A 24124-nucleotide genomic window follows, 5' to 3' on the forward strand; every position below is an offset into this window, starting at 1 on the left:
GTAACTTGTGGGAAGCTCCTGTAGACTGGCCCAAAAGACAAGGTCAAAAGACAAGGGCACCAAGGCTGAGCATTCAGGCTTGGCTGATAAAGAGTGAGCAGGAATGATGACATGTTACCGGCTCCATCAATCTCTCCCGAAGCTGGATTTATCAAATCTGTCACTGGTCATTCCCTTGCTGTCACTGAAGTCTGTCACACACCCCACAGTTGTGTTTGGCACTTGGAGGCAGGCTTGGGGGATCAAACATATGTAACTGGGGCTGGCTGGGATGGAAGGGTCAATACGTGACTGTGGGCCAGTTCAATTTATGGACACTTCCTGTGCACCCAGGTTTGGAGGTATTTAGGAACATTTTTAAATGGAATCTTAGCTTTCAGATTTCTATAATAGAGATGTGGAAATAAGTGTAAGGTAAACAAAATAATGAGAAACTAAGATAGGGATCTATATCACAAATCCCTCAATATCTCGACACTGATGAAAAAAAAAAAGTAAGTAGCCTTCAATAACCATGTAATCATGCCATTATTTAAATGCATAGATGATGACGCTCAGCAGTTCTGAAAGACAAAAATAAGCAGGAGGAGAAAATTGTCACTTGGAACATAATTGGAACTGTGCCTCTGTAAGATGGATCCATTAGCCGTGTGAAGATGGAACGGGGGAGAAAGAACAATCAGTTAGAAGGTAACTGAAAAAGGAGAGGGAAGAGATGGGTGTCCAGATGAATCAGGGCCCCTGGCTGTGGGAAGGAGGAAAGGAAATAACAATGATGATGATGATGATAATAATAATAATATAATCCCCAAAAAATTTAAAAAAGAAAAGCATCTGACCAGAAGTAGAGTACAAGAGGGTCACTTTTTTTTTTAACTTAAGTATAGTTGATTTACACTGCTGTATTAGTCTCAGGTACACAGGGAAGTGATAATAAAAAAAAAAGATACATATTTTTTTCCATTATAGGTTATTATAAGATATTGAATATATTCAATACAAGATACTGAATATACTTCCCTGTGCTATACAGTAAGTCCTTGTTGTTTCTTTATATGCAGTAGTGTGTTTCTGTTAATCCCATATTCCTAATTGATCCCTCCCTTTGCTTTCCCCTTTGGTAACCATAAGTTTGTTTTCTATGTCTGTGAGTCTGTTTCTGCTCTGTAAACAAGTTACTTTGTATTATTTTTTTCATTTCCACAAATAAATTATGTCACAGAGTATTTGCCTTTCTCTGACTCAGTTCACTGAGTATGATAATCTTGAGGTCCATTTATGTTGCTACAAATGGCATTATTTCATTTTTTATGACTGAATAGTATTCTATTGTGCTTCTCTCTCTCTCTCTCTCTCTCTGTGTGTGTGTGTGTGTGTATGTGTGTGTATATACACCACATCTTTATCCATTCATCTACTGATGGACATTTATGTTGCGTCCATGTCTTGGCTACAGTAAATAGTGCTGCTATGAACACAGGGGTTCACACATTTTTTTTCAATTAGAGTTTTCATATTTTCCAGATATATGCCCAGAAATGTGATTCCTGGATCACACAATAGCTCCAGGTTTAGTTTTTTAAGGAATCTCCATACTGTTTTCCATAGTAGCTGCACCAATTTACAGACACGGTCACTTTTGAAAGCTCCAGACATTCTGCCTGGGCAGAGGGAGATTTTACAAACAGACCCCTGGACTGGAGCGGGTGCAAGGTTGGTGGAGATGTGCAAGGGTCACAGTGTTGTGTTACAAGCCAGTCTGATGAATCACGAGGGGCTGCCAGCTGCCTGGAAGTCAGGGCCAAATCCCCTCTTGCGTGTAGGTCCCTTCCTCTCCCTTTCTCTGCTGTGTGATCTTCAAACAACTCGCTCTCTGCTGTGAAACTCAGCTCTTGAAATGGGTACTACTGCATCTGTCATAGGGAATACGTCTCATGGTAGGTTGGACAGGGAGAAGATGGTTAAATAAAAATAGGAAAAAGATGGTAATTAAAGGAAAGAAAAAATTATCACAGTGGCTTTTCTAGGAAGGTAAATGTGGTTCAGCAAGGATGGAGTGAGAAGAAAGTCACAGTGGGTTAGACCCCTAGGGAATTTTCTTGACTTCTTAGACCATGAGAATCCCCAAATGCTAAGTAGGCATAATAACATATCTAATCTTTACTATAAGAATAAAATTGCATAATCAATGTGAAAAGCTTGGCAGAATACTTGCTGCGGAGTAAAGGGTCAATACTAGTTCTCATTCTCTCCTTTTTCCGCTGATTACTGTCTCCAGCCTTAGCTGTCCACAGCCCCTGGGAAAGGGAGGATCTTAAGGAGAAGCAGTTGTGATTGCTTTCTTCTTCCAGACTTTCAGGAACCCAGGAAGGACCCTGGACAGTGCATTCATGTCCTGGAGATGAATACTGCTTAACAGCGCCTTTCCTGGAGTAGCTGAGGCTGTTTGGCTTTGCACCACAAGTCTTCTTGTCCTGGGGCATTTTCTCATCATGTCTGCAGTTAGAGCAGCCAGGCAGGCAATGGAACTAAGCAAGACAGGTGAGTGAGAGCCTTGGAGACCTGAGTTTGTTACTTTCATCTGATAATATTTTATATTAAGAGTACAGCTCAGTAAAGGGACCTGGTCATTCTAGGAGGTCACTTACTTCTGGTTTCCTCTTGCCAGCTATGATATCCTGGCCAGGCGTATAGATCTCTTAGAATCCTGAATGTGCTTCCCATTTGTAATGTGTACTTACAATAGCCTATTATACTGAAAGGAGGAAGTAGGACCAGATAACACCTAAAGGAAAAAAATTTTTTTCTTCTTATGGCCACACCAGCAGCATATGGAAGTTCCGAGGGTTGGGGGTCAAATCAGAGCTGCAGCCTATGTCAAAGCCACAGCAACACCAGATCCAAGCTGCATCTTTAACCTACACTGCAGCTTGTGGCAATGTCGGGTCTTTAACCTATGGAGCAAGGCCAGGGATAGAACCTACATCCTCACGAACATGATCTTGGGTTCTTAACCAGCTGAGTCATAACAGGAACTCCCTAATATGAAACCCACAGAGTCAACAATGTTTTCAGAGTGCCATAAATTGGTTCTTGCCTGCTCCATTCATTCTGGTTCAATGGTACCTTTTAGTGATTGACAAAGAAGACATTCATAACATATGTCCATGTACAAGCCCAAGTCTTCCTCCTCCCTAAACCACTCCCCTCCTTGGCAAGACTTTTGGTTACAACCACTCTTGACAAGGAAGAATACAGGAACATTTCAGCACTACTAGATTTCTAAAGGGCCATCCTTAGAGACAGGTCTTTTCTGGATATCCCTGGAGCTCACTGAAGAAAGAGATCCAGGCCCTCCTAGGGCATCAAATGTTCTTCAAACTTTCCCAGACCAATGCCTGGATTAGGAGGCAGCTTAATCCATTCTAGACAAGTGTTGGTGGGTAGAATGGATCAAAAGAGCTGGATTAAAAAAATTGCACAAGTAAAAATATAATTTATTTCAAAGTCCAAATAGCTACCAAGTAGCACAACTGTCTCTTGCCAAACTTTCATTCCAATCATTTCTTTGTTTCTCCTTATTTCACTTCTGTTTCTTCTTATTCTTACACCCCCTTTCATTCCAAGTTGGGAACAGGTAGATCCAGCTGTTTCAGGTAGCAATCACAAAATAATGATACAACCTGGTTAAACAAGTTATCTAAGGTGAACAGAGACCTTCCTTGTTTGCATATGATGGCATTTCAGCTTGAGAATTTGTTTTATAAACAAGCACTGGGGGTGACATTTAGCAAGCTCCCTGGTTTCCACTCTAATTGCCATTTTTGTACTTGGATACTTAAATTATTTACATATTCATGAGATTAGAAATCAGCTGTGACATTGGGAAATTTCAGCACATGGAAAGCTTGCCAAACCAGCACGGTATATAATGTTTCACATATTTCTTATAAATCACAGAGTGCCTTTTCACTAATGCAGTGCCTTGGGAAACATGATGGCACTGGGTAGATATCAGTTTCCTAAGTGTTTGTGCTTGTATAGAAATCATTTGAATATCCCCAGGGGTTGAATTTGAAAGATCCATTTGTCTTTTATTTCAATCTTACCCTTTTGACACGAAGGGAGTGGTAGGTCTATACAAAAACAGAGTTACTGTGAAGCCAAATACTTTAATATTTAATGGCTTACTTTTATTATAATCAATAATATTTTCTGAGTACCATAAATTGGTTCTCGCTTGCTCCATTCATTCTGGTTCAGTGGTACCTTTTAGTGATTGACTAAGAGAATATCAACATGGACAAAAGCATCTATGACTTCAGGTACCTGAAAGACCCTGCATTATTGTTAAAGCAGCCTTGTGTCTAAATTCAGTTAAACCACACCAGGTGTCTCTCTCTCAGGTCTTTGAATAAAACACTGGCGAGCATCCATGTGATGATGCCAGCTACATGCCAGGCTCTATGTTGAGTATTTTATGTACTATATCACAGCATCCTCAAACACTCCTGTGAGCCAGGTACTGTGACTACTTCCACTTCAGAGTTGGAGAAACTTTAAAAGTTAAGTGACCTGCAGAATGTCACATGGCTCTTTGCAGGGCCTGGCAGAGTAAAGAACTGATGTTCCTACCCCACTTTCTGTGTTGTCCATTGTTGGTGAGAAACCAATTGGAACAAGTTCTGGAAAATGCTCTTCTTTTATCCAATAGTCATCATTTCTCAGGGAATTCCTGGCTTTCGAAGCAACCCTGAAAAGCAATAGCCCTCTCTTAGGGCCCAGTCAAGAAAAATAGGAAAGATGAAAAAGAAATAAATGTGTCTTTTTTGTTTTTAATAAATGGATATGAAACTGTTTAAATAAAATTGCAACACTGGTAGAAAGAAAGGCGGGAGAAAACAAAATTATTTTTTAATTTAAAAATATGTATTTTCAGGGAAGTTACTAAAATTTTGTTGTATGCTCTCAAGCGCACTGGCAGTATAGTTTTCCTTTCCTATAAATATTTGAATTTAACTCAAACTCAGCCCTTGTTTATACAGAGAATACTGCTGTTAATAGTTAGGGCTTCAGTTCTTTGTGAAAGGATCTCCTTATCAAAACACATTCTCCTTTAAAGCCGTGTTTTTGGTTGTAATGTGTGTCTTACACACATTTTCCAAAATATTGAAGGTGTGGCCACTGTGTGAGCCTTAGGATTTTTTTCATTAACAGTGACACTTTGGAATATAGATGAGAGCAGAGATGGTACAAGCCCCCACATGATATTACTTGACTGCTGACTCATAGAACCCTGGAATAAGTGAGGCAATATAAACTCATGAATATTCTAGCACTGATACAAAATGAAGGGTGAGCTGTCCTAAGGCTTTTGTCCTCCTTCCATAGAACTGATCACTCATTTGGGTGCATGTTTAAAATTCACAAAACAATTGAATGTCTCCTGAAATAAAAAACTGGCAGGGAGATCCATGATCAGGAGAAAAACAAAGATGATGGGAAAGACAGAGAAATAAGAAAAAAAATTACTTGGGGCCTCATACAAAGTAGCAGGTGAGGCTGACTTGTCCTGCACAGCTTTCTGTTTTAAAATTTTGAACTAGTATAAACACTTCATAGGAAAATAGCATATTTCAAACAAAGCATCATTACTTATCTAGAGACATTCTGAGAGTCTGGTGACACTGGAGGAGCCATCCTTGGTGGCAAGAACAGCAGGCTGGAGACCTCCTCCAGCCCACCCCTCCCCACCTCACCTTCCTTAATGAACACCTGCTCTCCAGTCTCCCACAGCTCAGAGACCCAGCCACTCTATTCCGCTACATACATGCTTGCTTGTTTTTGTAGGAACTGAGTTCATGGCCCAGAAGGACTTGGGTATCCGCAGGGTAGGGGAAGAAGCACACTGGAAAGGATGGAGAAAAGTGGTGCCTCCTGCTCAAGGTCAGGGGCAGAGGCAGCAGGTGCATCTGCAGAGCTATCTGAGAAAGGCTTTTCTAGAGCAAGGGGGCCTCTCCTCCCAAACTCCTGGGCCATCTGAGTCTTGAGAGCATTCACGGGGCATCACAACACTGCAGACTCTCCCCTGTACCGTCTGCTCTGGTGCAACCCCACAGAGAGGCCACAAGCCCAGCACCCCCCGATGGTTGGCAGAACTGAGGTATATGCCTATTCTTATGCTTTTCTTTTTTTTTTTTTTCTTGCAGTCACATCTGTGTTTTGTTTTCTCTCATTTCAAATGTTTCCCAACACAACATGTTTAGTGAGGTGTTTAAGACAGACTGAGAGATGCCGTTGGAGGCAATGTTTTATAGCACAGTTTGTACACTAGTTTATTGCCAAATTAAAATAAAGATGTAATCTGGCAGACTCAGCCTGCTGCTAAGCCTTCCTTGGGTGGTTTCCTGTGCTGAGGCAACAAAGTGGGGGAAAAGACAAGGAAGGAAAAGACGTGTTCTCTCTCTGTTCTCCTGGCTGCACAGTTTCCAAATGCCAAGAAACAAAGGAACGAGGAGAATGTTCGGTTTGTCTACTGCTTAATTACAGAAATAACAAATAAGGAAATAAAGGAAAGTGATCTGTTTGTGTCCCCATATTAAATACCGTGCAATTCTTCATGGCATCCACAGTGATTCACTGCTGTTTTGTGAGAAGTTTAAAAGGTGTGACTGTATGTGATAGGCAGCCCTCTGCCCAATTGACATGGACTTTGCATAATGTCTACAATGCTTATTTTTCCGGAAATTCTGGGGCTTTTCAAAGTCACATCTTCACAAGACCCTTCAGAGGCCAAGGAGTCTATCACCTGTACCTATACCAAGGAAGTCCCCCGACAGGGCTTCATAAGAAGTCAGGGGACTTCCCGTTACTGGGTTAAGGATCTGGCATTGCTGTGGGTGTGGTGCAGGTCAGCAGCTGCAGCTCCATTTCAACCGACCCCCAGCCTGTGAACTTCCATATGCCGTGGGTGCAACCTTTAAAAAAAAAAAAAAAAAAAGGAGTCAGGCTACTTCTTTTAGGGCTTTAAAGGGGAAGAGGTTCCAAAGCTTTTCTCTTTGGTCATTCAAGTGGTGGCTGGAGAGTCACATGCTTATTCAACAAACTTTTACCTCTTGGCAACCACCGAAGTATTAAATATCACAGGTAAATGTCTTTCTCTAATAAAAAAAAAAGGCTAAAATATCAAAATATCCTGATTTTATGAATTTCAAGGGCCTTTGGCCATACACATTTCTCCCTGATTAAAAGCTGTAAAAGAAAGAAAGAAAGAAAGAAAGAAAGAAAGAAAGAAAGAAAGAAAGAAAGAAAGAAAGAACGAACGAACGAACGAACGAAAGAAAGAAAGAAAGAAAGAAAAGAAAGAAAGAAAGAAAGGAGGGAGGGAAGAAAGAAAAACAAACACTGGCTGCCTATGGAATTGATGGCCAGTAAAAGCCTATCTCTGGCAAGAAAGGATAATCTGCTCAATCCAACTCTTTGAGTCCCTCAAAATGCTCACATCAAAAAGCCTCCACTGAGAGTTCAGACGCTCAAGATGAAACACGGCCGGAGCAGAACAGCACAGCCCATATGGGCTCCTTCCTGTAAGCCAGAGATCCAGACTCTATTCTTGGGGCCATCCCAACGTCCCCTTCACTGAAGGAGAGACGATGCAATGGCAGGGAAATAGAGGGAAAGAAAGGTGGCTGTGTACTCAAAGGAGGGAGTGTATGCCTCAGAAGATGGATGGCAAACAAGGTAACAGAGAGGAGGGGACTGCCCCCAGGTGAGCTCTGAAGAAGCTGCCATATGGGCCAACCTGATACTGTCTATCAGATAGCACTTGCTGCCTGAGAACTCTGTTCACCGCAGGCTAGTGGAAGACAGCATCGGCAGAGTGAAATCCTAGCACCAAGGCTACTGGCTTAGCTTGGGAGTTCTGTAGCAGCAGCACAGAAATATTGATGAGCAATCCTTACATGAAAGAATAAATGTCCCCATTTCCAAAAGTCACTGGCCTGCCAGCACCAGCACCGGGCCCTCCTTGGCACCCACAGCTGCATCTCATCAGAGTTAAAAGCTCTGTGACTTGTAGATGACTGCCAGCTATTATTTCCTTATCACTGATCCACTTGAGTGGCCACAGACCCTTCCCACTTGACTTTCAGCCAACACCACCAGCTAATGGCTCCTCTGATGCCCGCAGCCCACTTCCTCCCCGCTATGGCCCCACTCTCCATTCTGTGGTTCAAGCCTGACACATGGAACCTTTCTCCAACCCCTACTCATATTTGCAGATTATCCTCAATCCCCACCCCACCTCCCTGGGATAATTTTTCCTTCATCCTTTTCTGGAGAAACAGAGAACTGAGTAAAAAGGCTGACTTCTGTCCCTTGGCTAATCTCCAGGTATCACCATCAATTTAGTAGAGAACTCTACTAGATCTCATATAAGGTTTTGGTCACCTTAGACATGTGATACCAATGAGTGGTTTTCCCCCTTGGGAAAATCTGTTAATGCCTCCGATTTTAGTTTTGTTAGTGACACAGAGAGCAAAGATTGTGAAGATATCTACCTCTAAAATGAAAGAAATCATTTGGTCAGTGGTCACAAAAGACAATTTTTGCTCCAGACCAGAACTACAGTGATCTCACCATAACTGGTCTTCTTGGTTTTGGCCTCATTTCCACAGTTCATCCTAACGTTGCTATCAGATAAATCTTTGTAATCTATAGCTCTGAACACACAATTCCATTGGCCAAAATGTACAAAAGGCCCCTAACTGGGATAAGAAACATTATTTTGCCTAAGAGTCAAATCATTCCCCCAAAACACAAGATTAGGTTCCAAGAGTACATGTGTAATGAACTTCCCCAGATTTCAGTTTCAGGCAAAGAGACACATTTACAATCCTGTAAATGCAGGTTTTCTAACTTTACAGTTTTATAGTATTGTTTATAACATTCCTCTTGTGTAAAATACCCCACCCCCTAGCAGAAATATGACATATTCATTAAAGTTCAGGAGAAATCATTTTATAAGATCACCATCTCCTAAAGTTTGGGCTGCCAATTTCATATAATCCATAAAATATGTGAATGAGGGTTCTATCTGCCTTTTTGGTTCCTCTTAGACTAGTGATGAACTCATGTGTATTTATCTTTTTCCCCTATTGGATTAAATACTCCTTGATATAGTTATTTTACACAGCAGTGCACCATACTGAGCACATAAACCAGACACTGTGTCTTAAGATTTGCTTCTTTGTTTTTTTCAGTCTCATCAGAAGTGCACCTGATATTGTAATTATCCACATAAACACATTTTAAGGCAAAGAAAGCCAATACCAAGTACATTCCTGTCCATGGCCGAGTGGAGCCGTAACCGCCACACGCCCACATGTCCTGACTCTTGCAGGGCAAGCCACTCTGCCACAGTGCTCAGGAGTTGTTGTGTGAGTGCTGGCACGTGAAGGGTTATATGTTTGGGTATCTCCTCTGATACACTAGCAAAGATGCATAGTTTTCACTTAGCTAGGTAAATCTGGCCTTCACTGTGCCTCTGGCATCAGGGGGAAAATTAACCAACTGTCAAATAAAATACAAAAACCTAGTGGATTAAATGACTAATACTCTGTGTCCCGATCCGCTTAGTTTTGCCTCTGGTAACTGCACCATCCTGGACAAGATGCACTGTGGCTTGACTCCAGGAATGAAATTGTACATTCTGCTGAAAGGGTAGCCAGGCTGCTCAAGAGGAAAAAAATACTTAATTGTAAATCTTTTCTATTTTTAGGCTAATGTGCATTTTATTTGGCAGGAAGGGCAGCATGAATAAAACTCCAATCCTAAGAATTTTAATTTGCTTCCTCAAATATGTTCGTGTCAGTAGAGAGCTTGGAAAGTTGCTTCTACCCTTCCCCTCCCTTCAGGAAGAACCCCCGCACATCCATGCCAGCCCAGATAGATAAAACCCTAGAATACCCTCCTCCCTCAGGTAAGTCAAATATATGGAATTTCTAACAAAATTCCTCCAAAGAGAATTCTCATAATGACCTCACTGAACCACGCATTTCACAAAGAGCATTCCAATATTTTACCTATTTTCCTTTTGGCTTTTATGGCCAGAGTCCCTCCCACATTTGCCTAGGTATATTTTATTTCTTCTAATTATAATTAGATTGCTTTTGCTGTTTCTAGACTTAGATTCTACCTGAAACTGTAAGTTCTTTAAAAGCAGGAGCTCTATGTATTTTGTAGTGGAGCTATGGTAGAAGAGTATAGAATGTATTTGATAGCATGTATCCCATAAAATATATACATATGTCATACACACACACACACACACACACACACACACACACACACTAGCATAACCTCATTCAATGTTTTTGTTAAAAGTAGACCAATCCTTCAGCACCCAGCTAACAAGTGAAGAAAAGTGCTGAGATTACAAGATTCTGAATAATGTTATCTATGTACATTAGTATTGCTCCTCTGGCCATTTCTCTTGCTATTTTAACAAATCACTGGTTAATGCTCTTAACCTTTACAGGGTCATCCTTCCCTTAAAGGATCTAAGAAACCTATGGCTCCTTTATCCCCAAAACACTGTCTTAAATGCCATCAGGGTGTCTTGATGGCCTGAAACTTTCAGAATGAGAACTGCCACTCCAGGGTCTAGCTTTCCCTTTGTCTGTTGTTTTGGATATTTACATAGCTCAAGCAAGCAGCCTGAGACCACACTACTGCCCCTCACCCTGCTGGCACAGAGCTCAGGCTACTGCATAGGACAAACTCGACTACAGAGAAGAAAGGCAGAGATGACTAAGAGGCTGTCTTTCTCAGGACAGCTATGCACCACTCTCTCAAACAAAGTAATCCTGCTCACCTTTTGGTCCTGGCTGTACGCCAGAATCCAGTCCTCTTGCTTGGGGTGGAAAAGTAAACTCTGGATGTAAAAGTTCAGCCGGTACTTTTGATAGGTGGCCCCTTCGTCTGAGCTGATGAGTAAACTGCTCTCAATCTCCGGGTCTGTGAGCAACATAATCTGTGGCAGAGAATTGTTTGGGAAAGAAAACAACAGAAAAGTTAAGTTTGCAAATTTATAAAGCTTACAAATGACCTAAGTTTTTGACAAGGGAGGGGAAATGAGGGGTCAAAGAACACTCATCCAAACAAGGACCTTCGCTCTGTCAGGTTTGCTCTCCTACCTTGGACCAAAGCCATGAAACTGTTTATACCAAGAAAGGAAGGAGCCAGGACAGGCAGAGGTAATAAAGACGTGCAATTTCTTCCCTTCTCTAGGGATCCTTGTTTCTTTTCCAAAGTAATTCCCTTAATTGGAAATACTTCCCACTGTTCCCCTAACCTCAACCCTCCTTCCAAGAGGGCCTTGTCTAGTCTCTATTTGAGGGGAATGAAAGAACCAGACTTGTTATGGTGAGAAGGGGAAGGAAACAGACAGAAGATGGAGTTGATCAGTTTTTCTCTCCTGCCACAAACCCTCTTGTTCACATCAACCGTATCCATGTCATCCTGCCTTCAGCCTGATTTTCTGAGTCTAGAGTCAAAGGCTGGGTGTTGAGAAGCCTTCCCTGGCGCACTGAAAAACGACTCCTCTACCACCTGCTCACCTACTACATAGTTTACTTACTTATTTTATTCACTGTCTATATTCTCTCTCTAGAACATAAACTCCATGAGAAAGGTGGTCTTTGACATTTCTCTATTTTTCTCCTCCACAGGTGTATTTCCAACAGCTAGAATGAAGGCCAGTGTATATTATATACTCAACAAGTATTTGTCAAATGAATGAATTCAAGGAATTCATTAAAGGAATGAATAGAAAGAGTTTTTCAGAGCAGTCACATGGATCTAGAAAGATGCCCAGGACAGTGTGAGCAGATGTGAAAGAATGGAAGTTCCTTGAAAGAGGGGTTGGAGGCCCCTCTCCATCTTTAGCCTAGTGACAAGAGAAGTATGCTATACCCGTGTAAGAACTCACTGCTCCAGAGGCTTGGTGATCTCTTGCTGGGATGGTTAATCTTGGCCAGAGCAGTGTGAACAGTCCACAAGAGCAGCGAGACAGAGGAGCAGCCTGGAAAATTGCTTTTGATTCTCTCATTTTAGGCCTCTAGGAATGTGTGAGAAAGCACTTCATTACCAAGTCTCTGCAGGTTGCCTTTCACACAGGCAAAGTGCACACCTAATGCCTCCAGACAGGTGGCCTTAATGCTACCCATTGACTTCTTCCCCATCTACTGATTAATTGGCACTTTCTGAGTTTGGTTCAGAGAAGCATGAAAGATGTGTTTAACGTGTGGCTGTATGAAGAGAAATCATTGCAGCCCAGGCTTTAAAGATTACCAGCCAAGGATGTGGCAGTTCCCAGAGAGAGAGTGCGGGGAAAAAAAGAAGAAAAAAAAAAAAAAAAAAAAACTACAGCAATGTCAGAAAAGAGCAGGGTGCTAGGCAAACACACAGGGATTTCTCAAGCATTTGGAGGCAATCATAGAAAAACCTCAAGATAGTTAGCATCATCTTCCAAAGTGGTGTCCTATCTCTGTAAATGGCACATGAGGATCACACACCAGACACGCTCATCCTGAACTGTGTTTGTGTTATCCAGGATGAATTTAAGGTTCCTGGCTGTTCTTGCAACCTTCCCTTCTTGAAGAGGAGAAAGGGAGGTGGTGGAGCGAGCAGAAAACACTGTGGCTGTCAGCCCCACCCCAAACAAGATGGAGAGCACACACAAAATTGCAGACTAATTGCCTCTCATCGCAATGTTCCAGTGAAGCCATTGTCCATCAGCCATAAATTCTAACAAAGTTATAGGTTTCTCTGTCTTGCAAGCACCAAGCAGTCAGTGTTCGCTCCTTGGATGGCTGACACAGAACCATCAGGTAATCTGCTAATACAAACTTGTGTGGCTTCGTTAAAGTCCATTGTATGCATTAAGCAAGGACAATCAGATGGCTCCTAAATTCACAAGGATATTTCCAAGTGATTTCATATTTACTGGCACATAAAAGCTGTCATTTTCCAAATAACAAATAAGTCATCAAATGATCATATTGCTTTGTGTCTCCAATCACAATTAACAATAATACATAACAACCTTTTTGCACTATTGCCAAAAGTAATTTCCATGATAATATGAAGAGGCTCAATTTTATGGAGCATCTACTGTCTCAGGCACAGTGATTTCCAGTTCCTCTCTGATTTTCCATTTCCCTATAAACCAGAATATGTTTTACTCTTTTCCCACAAGTGTGGGTCTCATCACCTGCTTCTCCTAGCAGATTGCTTCATCAAAATAAAAACCCTGGGCCCACAGAATATCCTCAAATCAAGTTGATTTTTATTTCTCATTATTTAAAGTATTTCTGATACTCCTTTATGCTCTAAAGGAGACTGTAGGAGATATTTTACATCCAAAGTACTACTGGATGGAGGAGGAAGAATAATGCAAATATTTTCAAACATATGGAGATTTGAATATTGAATAAATAGAACTCCTAGCTTCCTCGCTTTTTCTTCTGGATTCTAAAAATACGTGGACCAAAGTCTCACCACCTCTACGCAGCCTTCACCTAAAACCTTCTATTTACGGATTTGACATTTTAGAAATTATGGACGATGTCTGGCATTACTTATCAATCCCTTTTGAATTTACAACCTAACCCCTATAAACAATGTGATTCTGCCTTACCCTGATTTATCTAATCTGTTTATGGAAAAAGCATTTAGATTATTTCAGGGCTAGGTCTCTGGAAACTCCCCCTGTAAGATTCATACATATATCAGTACTACACAAACCTTCCAGTGGTTCTTCTCTCAGATCTCTGCTCTAACCCACTCAAAATAAACCAGTCAGTCTGGATTCATTTTTGTTTAGCCATTTTTTAACTGCAAAAACAATCTTGCAAAACTGCCAGCAGAATTCAGAATAAAAGAGAAATAAACTGCTTATGACCCTATCCTTTCAACAAGTTAAAGCATGTTTGTGCTCCCTTCTACTCCTTTATCCACAGTTACATAAATACCATGGATTGAGCTTTTAATCCTTTTTTTTCCATTTAATATCATGGTCTATATCCTTTTCCACCTGAACCTTAAACACACAAATGCACACACACACATTAATATACACTTCTGCATACAATGTATTTCAATTACTTAATCACAACCTTCAACAATTAAGTTGCAATTGGTACAGTGGTTGAACCACAGTAATACTTAATGAACTATTATTAACTGAATTAGTAGAATCTCTATTTCAGTCTTTAATTTACTAAATGTAAATTCTTTAGTAATTGTATTTCAAATGGGTTAATGTTTGTTCTGCCATTTTATAGATTATCAAAGGCAAATATGTTAGTAAGCAGAGAATTTAAGATGTAAATAGAAACTGTTTAACCCATTCGAGAAAAAAGATATAATGTAAATATTAAGTGTGACCCAATCTTTAAAGTCCTATTTTCTCAAGGAGGTATTCTACTAGGAAATACTGTCAAAACAGTAACTTCAAATACTCAAAAAATAATAAATTACATTCTTTAAATATATTCAGTGATCCCTGTTTTGCTGGTTTCCACTGGCTTTCTACCTTCTTTCGGCTGTTCATGTGACTTTGAATAAATAGTGATTTGCTGTATTTAATCCTCTGCATCCTGGAATATGATCTGAATGACAGAACTCTAAAAAGCCTTGATGAAAGACATGACTCCAAACTTTGCAGGATTCCTGAAGTGAGCTCTCTAAAAAGAGAGCTTATCTGCCTAGCATAAAGTTCTGTCCATAGTAAGTCCCTATGTCTTCATAAATGAACAAATGAATGAGTCCTTCCTGCCCCTGCCTTCTGTTAAATGCAGTTCATGGATCCCTGTGACTTTGGGAATTGAGTCCTCTTAAATCCCTGCTGTTCTGCTTGGAAGTAAGGAGGGTAAAGACAATGAGAAGAGTCTGTCTTTAATAGGAAAGTAACTATTCTCTGTTCAGGTCAGCCCATGAGATCACAACTTGCTTACTTATGCCTTGCAGGGTGTGCAAATCCTGCAATGACCGCATCTACAGATGAATTGTTTTCCATAGAAAGTCAATAACAGCGACACTAGTTCCCACCACCTGACTCCAAGCAATCATTCATCACCCACCTGGAGAGAAGGACAAAACCCTAGTTCCTTTTCCTAAAGGTGACAAATGAACATGAAATGGAATTTATAGATTTCAAATACATCTCCCTTTTTTTGGTATTAGTCCTTCTGAAAGCTCGGTGTCATCAAAAATTAAATGCGTCTCTGCTCTCTTTGGCTCCAGATTCAACATGTGGCTACATGATGTAATTCTACAAAAGGCTGCATGGCAGATTTCTGATCTTTCCACCTGTCAACTCAGGACATTTCTCCTAAAGGAATGTCCTTAATGTTTAATTTTCCAGATTCTTTTCCTAATTGTGTTGTTCTTGGAATTCCTGTTTAGACAGGGTAGAGTTATACAAGTCAGCTTCACCACCTTGAAGCATATACCTTTTCCTCCAATTTCTCTACTCCTAAAGCAAAGGGTATTTATTTTGTGTGTTGTTCATTGTTTGCTTGCTCATTTGTCTATTCCTTGTCATTCACACACTGGAATCAAGAAGAGCTCAAGTGTTGAGGATACCTTTCTCTTGCTTTGCTCAAGGCTCAATGCAGATCCAGATACCCATATCACAGGTGCATAATAATTTTCACAATGATAATGACAGTGACAAGTAACAATAGCAATAGCAGCCATTTGTCTAGCCACTTTATTCAAAGAAAAATCTATCTATAAAGAGTATAAGAGGCTACTTGCAAACCTCTGGCTCCAAAATAAAAAACAATCTGGGCAAAATGTAATCAGAGCAAGTAAATAACTGGCTGACCAGTGTGGATGGAAAAGCTGCCTGTTCCCAGTGTTAGCTGAGTGTTTATCCTTCCCAGATGAGATAGATGATGGTGAAAGCAGTAAGTGCTTATCAATCAGCAACTGTTTGGAGGACAGTGTTAGGGAAAGTTACATGGCACCCAAGAATGACCCATGGAAAGGAAATCACTCAAGTACACATAACAGTGAGAAAAGGAGGGGAAGATGATTAAAAAGGAAAAGACTCCATCAGGTAAACAATGACAGGAGAGAGTCTATAGAAAGATGAACCACTCACCCCCTCCTCCGAACTCAATGAGGTTCACTTAACACATCCCCCATGTTCATTAGCACAAAGTACGGTCATTTGGTACCAGGGAGACCAAGAGAATGTTTGAGCAATAGACTATCACCTTGTGGCCTGAAAACTGATTCCGTGAAATTGTAGGGAAATTTTTGCATTGTATTCTCTAGTTTTTTTTTGTTTGTTTGTTTGTTTTTTATCCTTACTCACAGCATGCGTAAGTTCCTGGGCCAGGAATCAAATCCTATGTCACAGCCTGTGGAAAAGCCAGATCCTTAACCCACTGTGCCCAGTCTAGGAGACATGCCAGAGACAAGCCAGATTAGTAACCTACTGACCACAGGGAAAACTCCTCTAAACTATTTTTTTTTTAATGAGGGCTCAAAGTCTGAATTTTCCAGGGGAAAATAGAGTTTTTAAAAGTATATCAAGCAATTTCAGTCCTTCACACTTCTCTACATAGCCTTGTCAGAAGACCTGACCCATTACTTGTTATGGAACAAGGATGATAATTCATTCAGTACTCTTTCTCTGCCAAACCTTGTAGGGTACACAGAAGAGCAAGGTTCACCAGGAATGACAACGTATGGCTTATACTCCCTGGAATACAATTCAAGAAAGAAAGTTTATGGAAGACAGCTTCTGATTTCTCTTGGGACTACTGAACACAACCCTCTCCCTTGAAATAACCTAGAGAATTTCGAACTAATTAACACCATATCCCTGTGAGACGCTATTCCCTATATGCATGAGGTGAACTGATCTGCAGGGCTGAGCTTGGGCCTCCTGAACCACACACTTGTTTTCCACAAGAGCCATGACTAATTCCTAAACACAACCCTCATCAATGCTGTCGTGGATGTGTGCCTTTTCTCACAAAAGATAAATAAGGTGATGAGTTCCTGCTGTGGCATGATGGGTAAAGGGTTCAGTATTGCCTCCAGCTATGCATAGGCTGCAGCTGTGGTTCAGATGTGCTCTGGCCTGCAAACTTCCAAATGCTGTAGGTGCAATCAAAAAAGAAAAAAAAAGAGAGAAAGAGAAACCAAAAGAAGGTGAATTTTGTGAATCCTATTCAAGGCATGAAAGAAGGAAAAACAAACTATAAATACATACCATAATCACAGTATCCCACAGGGCCTAACTCCAAAGACGGGTTTGAGTTTCATTTCTATCAAACTTCTTTGTGCCATTTTGAAGAGCTCATGGCTCACTTCACCTTTCTTTGAGCCTCAGTTTCATCACTGAAGGTGGTGATATTATTATGGAGGTGACATTTACTGAGCATCTGCTGGGTACCAGTCACTCTACTAAACCTTTAAAATGTATTACCTCATTAAATCATTAAAATACTTCAGGTAGATATCATGACCATTTGACAGATGAGGAAAGGAGGCTTTGAGGAATGGGATGATTTGCTCAAGGTCATACCGCTAATCAGTAGGAACGCAATCTATGGGATATGCTGTATAAGTTTTCCTGAAGATCAAACAAGATCATCTTGTGAAAGCAAGGTTGAGTTTTGGGGGAATGCTACTCTTTTTACTTCACAAAGAATGTCACAGTACTGCATGTTCTGATAAAATGTGATGGTTGAGTTCTAAAAACGCAAGAGATAAACCTTGTATTACAAATATCTCATAAAAATATATTGCCTAGACAGGAAATAGGTGTGTGTGTTGGGGAGGCAAGCAATAAGAGACTAGGCACTAGATAATGGAAATTCAATAACAAGATGATTCAGTAACAAGATATTCTTGAAGAAATAAAAATTTAGGAGGGGACTTTTAAGTATAAATCTATGGAAGCAAAATACCTAGCTCTGTGGGTTAACACTCAGATTTTTCACAATGGCCCCTGGCCTCTTTTTCCTTATTCTTCTAGCATCTCTCCTCCATAAAACTGGTTTTATGCTTTATCATAAGTATGGGTGAGGAAAAAAATGATAGAAATGGTCAAAAAGCTCTGACCTAATGATATTACAGGTAGGCAAATAAGCATTCAACTATAAGCTTGTTCTCAAAAATGTTCATGCTAAAAACCAATAAGAATCAGTACAGTGTAACTGTTTTTCCCATAAACAGATTCTGCATCTAGGTGTCATTTAAAAAAACAAAACTCATTTTGCTGGAAAAATTGCAATTATCACACTAAGTGGATAGGTGGGAATACAGAATACTCATTAATGCATAGCATTGCGTCTTCTTGTTTTAAAAAGTGGTATTTTAAAGGAAAAGAATGATGTACAAATTTGAGAGACATTTTTATTTTTGCAGTCACTATGGAAACTGATTAAATACCTTGAGAATATTTGAGCCGCCTTAAAAAAATGCCCTTATTATCCACAGTCTCTACTCAAACCCAATCAGAATACACTTCCATGGTCTTTACAAGTCCCAGAGTAACTTCTCTCCTAAATCCCCAAAGATCTATAAATGCCAAAAGGTTACATCACATTAAAATGTTAGCTGCTATCAGAGGGAGCTGTGATGCTGGGAGAAACGGACATTCATCTTCTTTGCTCCTGGGAAACTTTACAAGAAATGATGTTCATTTAATGATAAGAAATCTCTTTATTCCACTAGAAATGATAAAGGAGAAGAAATGAAGAGAAGGAGCAAGCAAGAGAAGCAATCAGTATATTTTAACACTGATTTAGGTGAGAGACACACTTTTTTGGGTAAAATTTCTACCTTGTGCATTCAATTTTAGAGTTTGAATAAATGTCAAGTTGAAAGTCTGGAGAATGAAAAGAAGAGCCTATAGGAATGAATCTATCTGAAAATGAGTGAACAGAATGGACCCACCTTCTTCATCCTTTGCTCTACTTGTATCATCATCTTGAGGAATATGTTTCAATTTTACTTCTATTAATGCTTCATGGTAAACGGATAAATATACCAGGGTGTGCTGGGGAAGATTAATGAAGTCTCAGCCACATGAGAACTTGCTAATGTATTTTGCTATTAAAGCTTTCCTGAGAAGCTGATGGAGACCACTGGGGGTTTCTCAACAGGATCTGCAGATTAGTGAAGTAAGAATCTCCCCAGATTCTCTGCAGAGCTCTCAGGAAGATGGGGACTGAGGAGGGATCACCCAGGAAGAAGGGCCTCCAGTTAACAAGGAGATCTATTTCATGTACAATTTTTTGTTCGTTCCTTAATTATTTAATGACAGACACTGCTCATTGCAAGCTTCTTTGAGAGGCAGAACAGGGCAAGTGTGCTTCATCAAGCTGCCCCTGAGCACAATTACATTCTGCTGCTGCTTCTCCTTGCTCCCTTCTTCTTTCCCTTCTGTCAGGGCTGGCGATACAGTAGTGCAATGTTTCCACATTTCTTTCCCCATGATTGCATCTCCTCAGCATTTCTATATTTTGGGCTAATTCCATCTCAAAATAAGTCATCCCAGAAGCAGCAGAACTCATCCAGTATATTAAGAGAAAAGGACCTCTGTTCTGCTTCCTTATTGCTGTGCAACAAATTACGTCAGAAGAGTGGCTTAAGACAACCATTTATTTTGCTTTTGGTTTGGTGGGTCAGAAACTCCAAAAGTGCTCAGCTGGACAGTTAGTCTCAAACCCACATGATGTCAGATGTGGTGGCCGAAACCACAGGTTACACGTCCAAGATGGTTTCTTCACTCTTGTGTTGGTCTTGGCCTATTTCTCTCTACATTGTATCCCATCCTCCACATAGTATTCCAGTTGAACTTTACATGTTATTATAGTGTCATGGTTACTGGATTTCTTTCTTTTTTTTTTTTTTTTTTTTTTTTTTGTCTTTTTAGGGCCGCACCCATGGAACATAGAGGTTCCCAGGCCAGGGGTCCAAATGTCCTACGATGCCATGGATCGAACCCGAAACCTCATGGTTCCTAGTTGGATTCGTTTTTACTGGGCCACAATGGGAACTCTGTTACTAGATTTCTTAATTGGTGGCTGGATTCTTCCAGTGTGAATGCCCCAAGGAACTCCAGTGGAAGCTGCAAGACTTCTTATGACCTGTTCTCAGATATCCATTTTGCCCCATTCTACTGAACAAACATATCACTGATTTCAATTTAGATTTAAAAGGATGTGGGGGAAAAAACATAATTGTAATGTATACATGTAAGGATAACCTGACCCCCTTGCTGTACAGTGGGAAAATAAAAAAAAAAAAAAAAAAAAAAAAAAAAAAAAAAGGAGGAGAAAGGTAGACTCTACCATTCAAGAGAGAAAGGACATAATAACCACACCCATAGAAGGATGGTAAGAATAGATGTCAGCCAATGGTGGAATAGAAGGACTGGAGCTCAACTTCTCTCCTAAAAACAACAAAGTTCACAACTAAAAGCTGAGCAATTTCCACCCAAATGGACTGGAAACCTTAAAAAAGACACCCTACTCCAGAAGACAAAGAGGAGGCCACATCAAGAGGTAGGAGGGGCGATTTCATGATATAAACAACCCCATACCTCCCAGGTGGGAAGCTCCACAGACTGAAAACTAACTGGTTCACAGAGGCTCACCTATAGGAGTGAGAGTTCTGAGCCCTGCATCAAACCCTCAAGTGCGGGGATCTGGCACTGGGAGAAAGAGCCCCTGGAGCATCTGGCATTGAAGGCCAGTGGGGCTTGTACGCAGGAATGGGGGAAATGGAGACCCCATTCTTAAAAGGTGCACACGGACTTTCACATGTGCACTGGATCCCAGGGCAGAGCGAGGTCTCCATGGGAATCTGAGTCAAACCTGACTGCAGTTCTTGGAGGACATCCTGGGAAAACAGGGGTGAATGTGGCTTGTTGTGAGGGAAGGACATTGAAAGCAAAGCTCTCGGGAATATTCAGCAGCAGTGCCTTTCTCTGGAGGTGGCCATTTTGGGAACATCTGGCCCCACCAGTCAGTCAGTGCTGAGAAGCCCTAGGGCAAACAACAATCCAGGTGGGATCACAGCCTGCCCCTCAGTAAACAGGCTACCTAAGACCCCTCAGGCACACAGCTGCCTCTAATCCCATCCAGAGACTAAACCCCACACATCAGAGGGATTAGAATCAGCCCATCCCATCAGGAAGCCTACAGCAAGCCCCCATACCGACTTCAGCCACAAGGGGGGGCAGACACCAGAAGTAAGAGAGGCTACAACTCTATTATCTGCTAAAAGGTCACCACACCAAAAACCTATAAAAAAAAGACAGAGAACTATAACTCAGATGAGGGAGAAAGGAAAAACCCCAGAAAAACAGCTAAGCCATGAGGAGATTCTTAGCCTCCAGGAGAAAGACTTTAGACGTTGATGCTGAAGATGATGCAAGACATTGGAAATGAACTGGAGGCAATGATGGATAACTTACAGGAAACACTAACCAAAGAGATACAAGATATAAAACTTAAACAAGAAGAGATGCAAAATACAATAACTGAAATAAAAAATTCACTAGAAGCAGCTAACAGCAGAATACAGGAGGCAGAAGAATGAATAAGTGAGGTGGAGGACAGATTAGTGGAAATTACAGATGCAGAACAGAAAAGAGAAAAAAGATTGAAAACAAATGAAGAGAGTCTCAGAGAACTCTGGGACAATGTTAAATGTACCAACATCCATATTACAGGGATGCCAGAAGAAGAGAGAGAGAAGGGGACAGAAAAAATATTTCAAGAGATAATAGCCGAAAACTTCCCTAACATGGGAAAGGAACCACTCACTCAAATCCAGGAGGCACAACGAGTACCATATAAAATAAACCCAAGGAGGAATACAGCAAGACACATATTAATCAAACTGACCAAAATTAAAGACACAGAGAAAATCTTGAAAGCAGCTAGGGAAAAGAAACAAGTAACATACAAGGGAACCCCAATAAGGTTATCAGCAGATTTTTCAGCAGAAACTCTGCAGGCCAGAAGGGAGTGGCATGATATACTTAACATGATGAACAGGAAAAAACTTCCAACCAAGATTACCCAGCAAGGCTCTCATTCAGATTTGAAGGAGAAATCAAAACCTTCACAGATAAGCAAAAGCTGAGAGAATTCAGCAATACTAAACCAGCCTTATAACAAATACTAAAGGAACTTCTATAGGCAGAAAAGAAAAGACAGCAACAGGAAACAAAAATGCCACACATGACAAGGCTCACCAGTAAAGGTATATATACAGTAAAGATACGAAATTATCCATGCACAATTATACCACCAAAATCAGAAATCATGAGAAGAGGTGAGTACAAATGCAGGACACTGGAGATGAACTTGCAATTAAGAGAATAACAATTTAAAACAATCTCGTATACATATAGATCATATCAAAACTTCAGAATACCTGCAAACCAAAAATCTACAATGGATACACAAACAAGGACTCTCTGGAGAAGAAATATATCTCATAGTAAATAAGTGCATAATCCACCATGAAGGGGGTCATTTGACATCATTCTTGGAATGCTGAAGTCTTCTTAGATCTGATTCTGATTTACTATCCATCAAACAATTTATGATAATTATAATTAAATAATGCAACTGTAAAATTAAATAATACAGTTCTATAATTGTATTATTAATAACCATTTCTCCCCATGGTACAATGTAACGTCTATAATGTCTTGTTTATCACATCACCTAGAATGGGTAATGCCTATATTGAAGAATCAATAAGATGTAACAAATTGTGAGGACATATTTATATAGTTACACTGTTTTTTAACCAATTTATGCATTTTATATTTTACTTATTTTCAGAGGGTGTATTATTTTTGCTATTCTTACCAGTTATTATTTTTACTATGCTATATAAAATATTTAATGGTATATAAGGCTTTCTTTATAAATTTTAGTTGCATAATATACACAATTTTAATATAATGCTAATTTTAAAGGAAAATTGAAATGTAATAGATAATACTAAAAGGTAAAGATGAAAGCCATACAAAATGGGATAAAGCATATAATAAATTTCCTATTTGTCTCAGCATATTTTCCATTCCACTTCTCCAGAGGGAGACACTTAATCTGTTTCTTAAGATCCATGATATAATAATCTGTCTGAATGTAATTGTGTTTAAATATATGTATTTTATTGTGTAAAAAAAAAAATTCTGTGATAATCTATGTGGGAAAAGAATGTGAAAGGGAATGGATGTGTGTACATGTATAACTGAATCTCTTTGTTGTACAGCAGAAATTATCACAACCTTGTAAATCAACTATACTTCAATAAATTTTTTAAAAAAATGAAAAAAAAAGTTGGCAGTGTGAGCAAAGGAGGAAAAACGGAAGAGGGTCTTTTAGGAGGGTAATTTTTACTGCCTCTTTGGGACAAGCACTGTTCTAAACATACTGCTATATTAACTCATTTATCCTCACAATAAACTTATCAAGTGACTGCTAAAAAAAAAAACAAAAAAAGAATAGATGTCAGCCATCTTAGAAATTTATGACCACAAGTATTTTCTGTAAAATATATCATTTATAGTTAAAAGAAGGGGGTTGTGATAAAATATTATTATTATATTCAATATGAATAATAACATCTCATAATCATAATATATCTGGGATACAGATCACTTGAGGTTATCAGATTTTTCGTTGAGTCTCGGCTGTGAAATAGCTGTTACTTTAAATGTTTAAAGATTGTAAATCCCCAATCTGGTATCAATTCAAGGTGACTATTTATTGAAGGCTAAGTGAATTTTATTGTTTTTCTCAGTGACATCAAGAGACCCAAGGTCAAGGAATTTCAGTCAGTGGATTTTCAGGGTACATAAATTACCCAGATTAAATTATAGAATAATAGATCTGCTGAGTGTTCAATCAAAGTGTGCATAACTAACTCTTCAATATGGGAGCCCAATACTAGGCAGTATAATCCCATCATTTAATTAAAGATCTCAAACTATAAAAAATGGGCTTAAGAGAAAAAACGATTCTTGTCCCTTTATGTTCACAACAAAACCAATTTCAACTCCAAA

The 24124-nt window shown here is 39.8% G+C and overlaps 1 protein-coding gene across 1 annotated transcript in view; it reads right to left on the minus strand.

The window, feature by feature from the left end:
• Positions 1-24124, minus strand: part of SORCS1 (sortilin related VPS10 domain containing receptor 1) — a 529669-nt gene that overhangs the window by 179222 nt on the left and 326323 nt on the right. Inside the window, 1 exon segment of the mRNA XM_013983712.2 lies at positions 10874-11032. Coding sequence (XP_013839166.2) covers positions 10874-11032 — 159 coding nt within the window.

The sequence above is a fragment of the Sus scrofa genome, chromosome 14 (assembly GCF_000003025.6).
Source record: "Sus scrofa isolate TJ Tabasco breed Duroc chromosome 14, Sscrofa11.1, whole genome shotgun sequence".
Taxonomy (NCBI): domain Eukaryota; kingdom Metazoa; phylum Chordata; class Mammalia; order Artiodactyla; family Suidae; genus Sus; species Sus scrofa.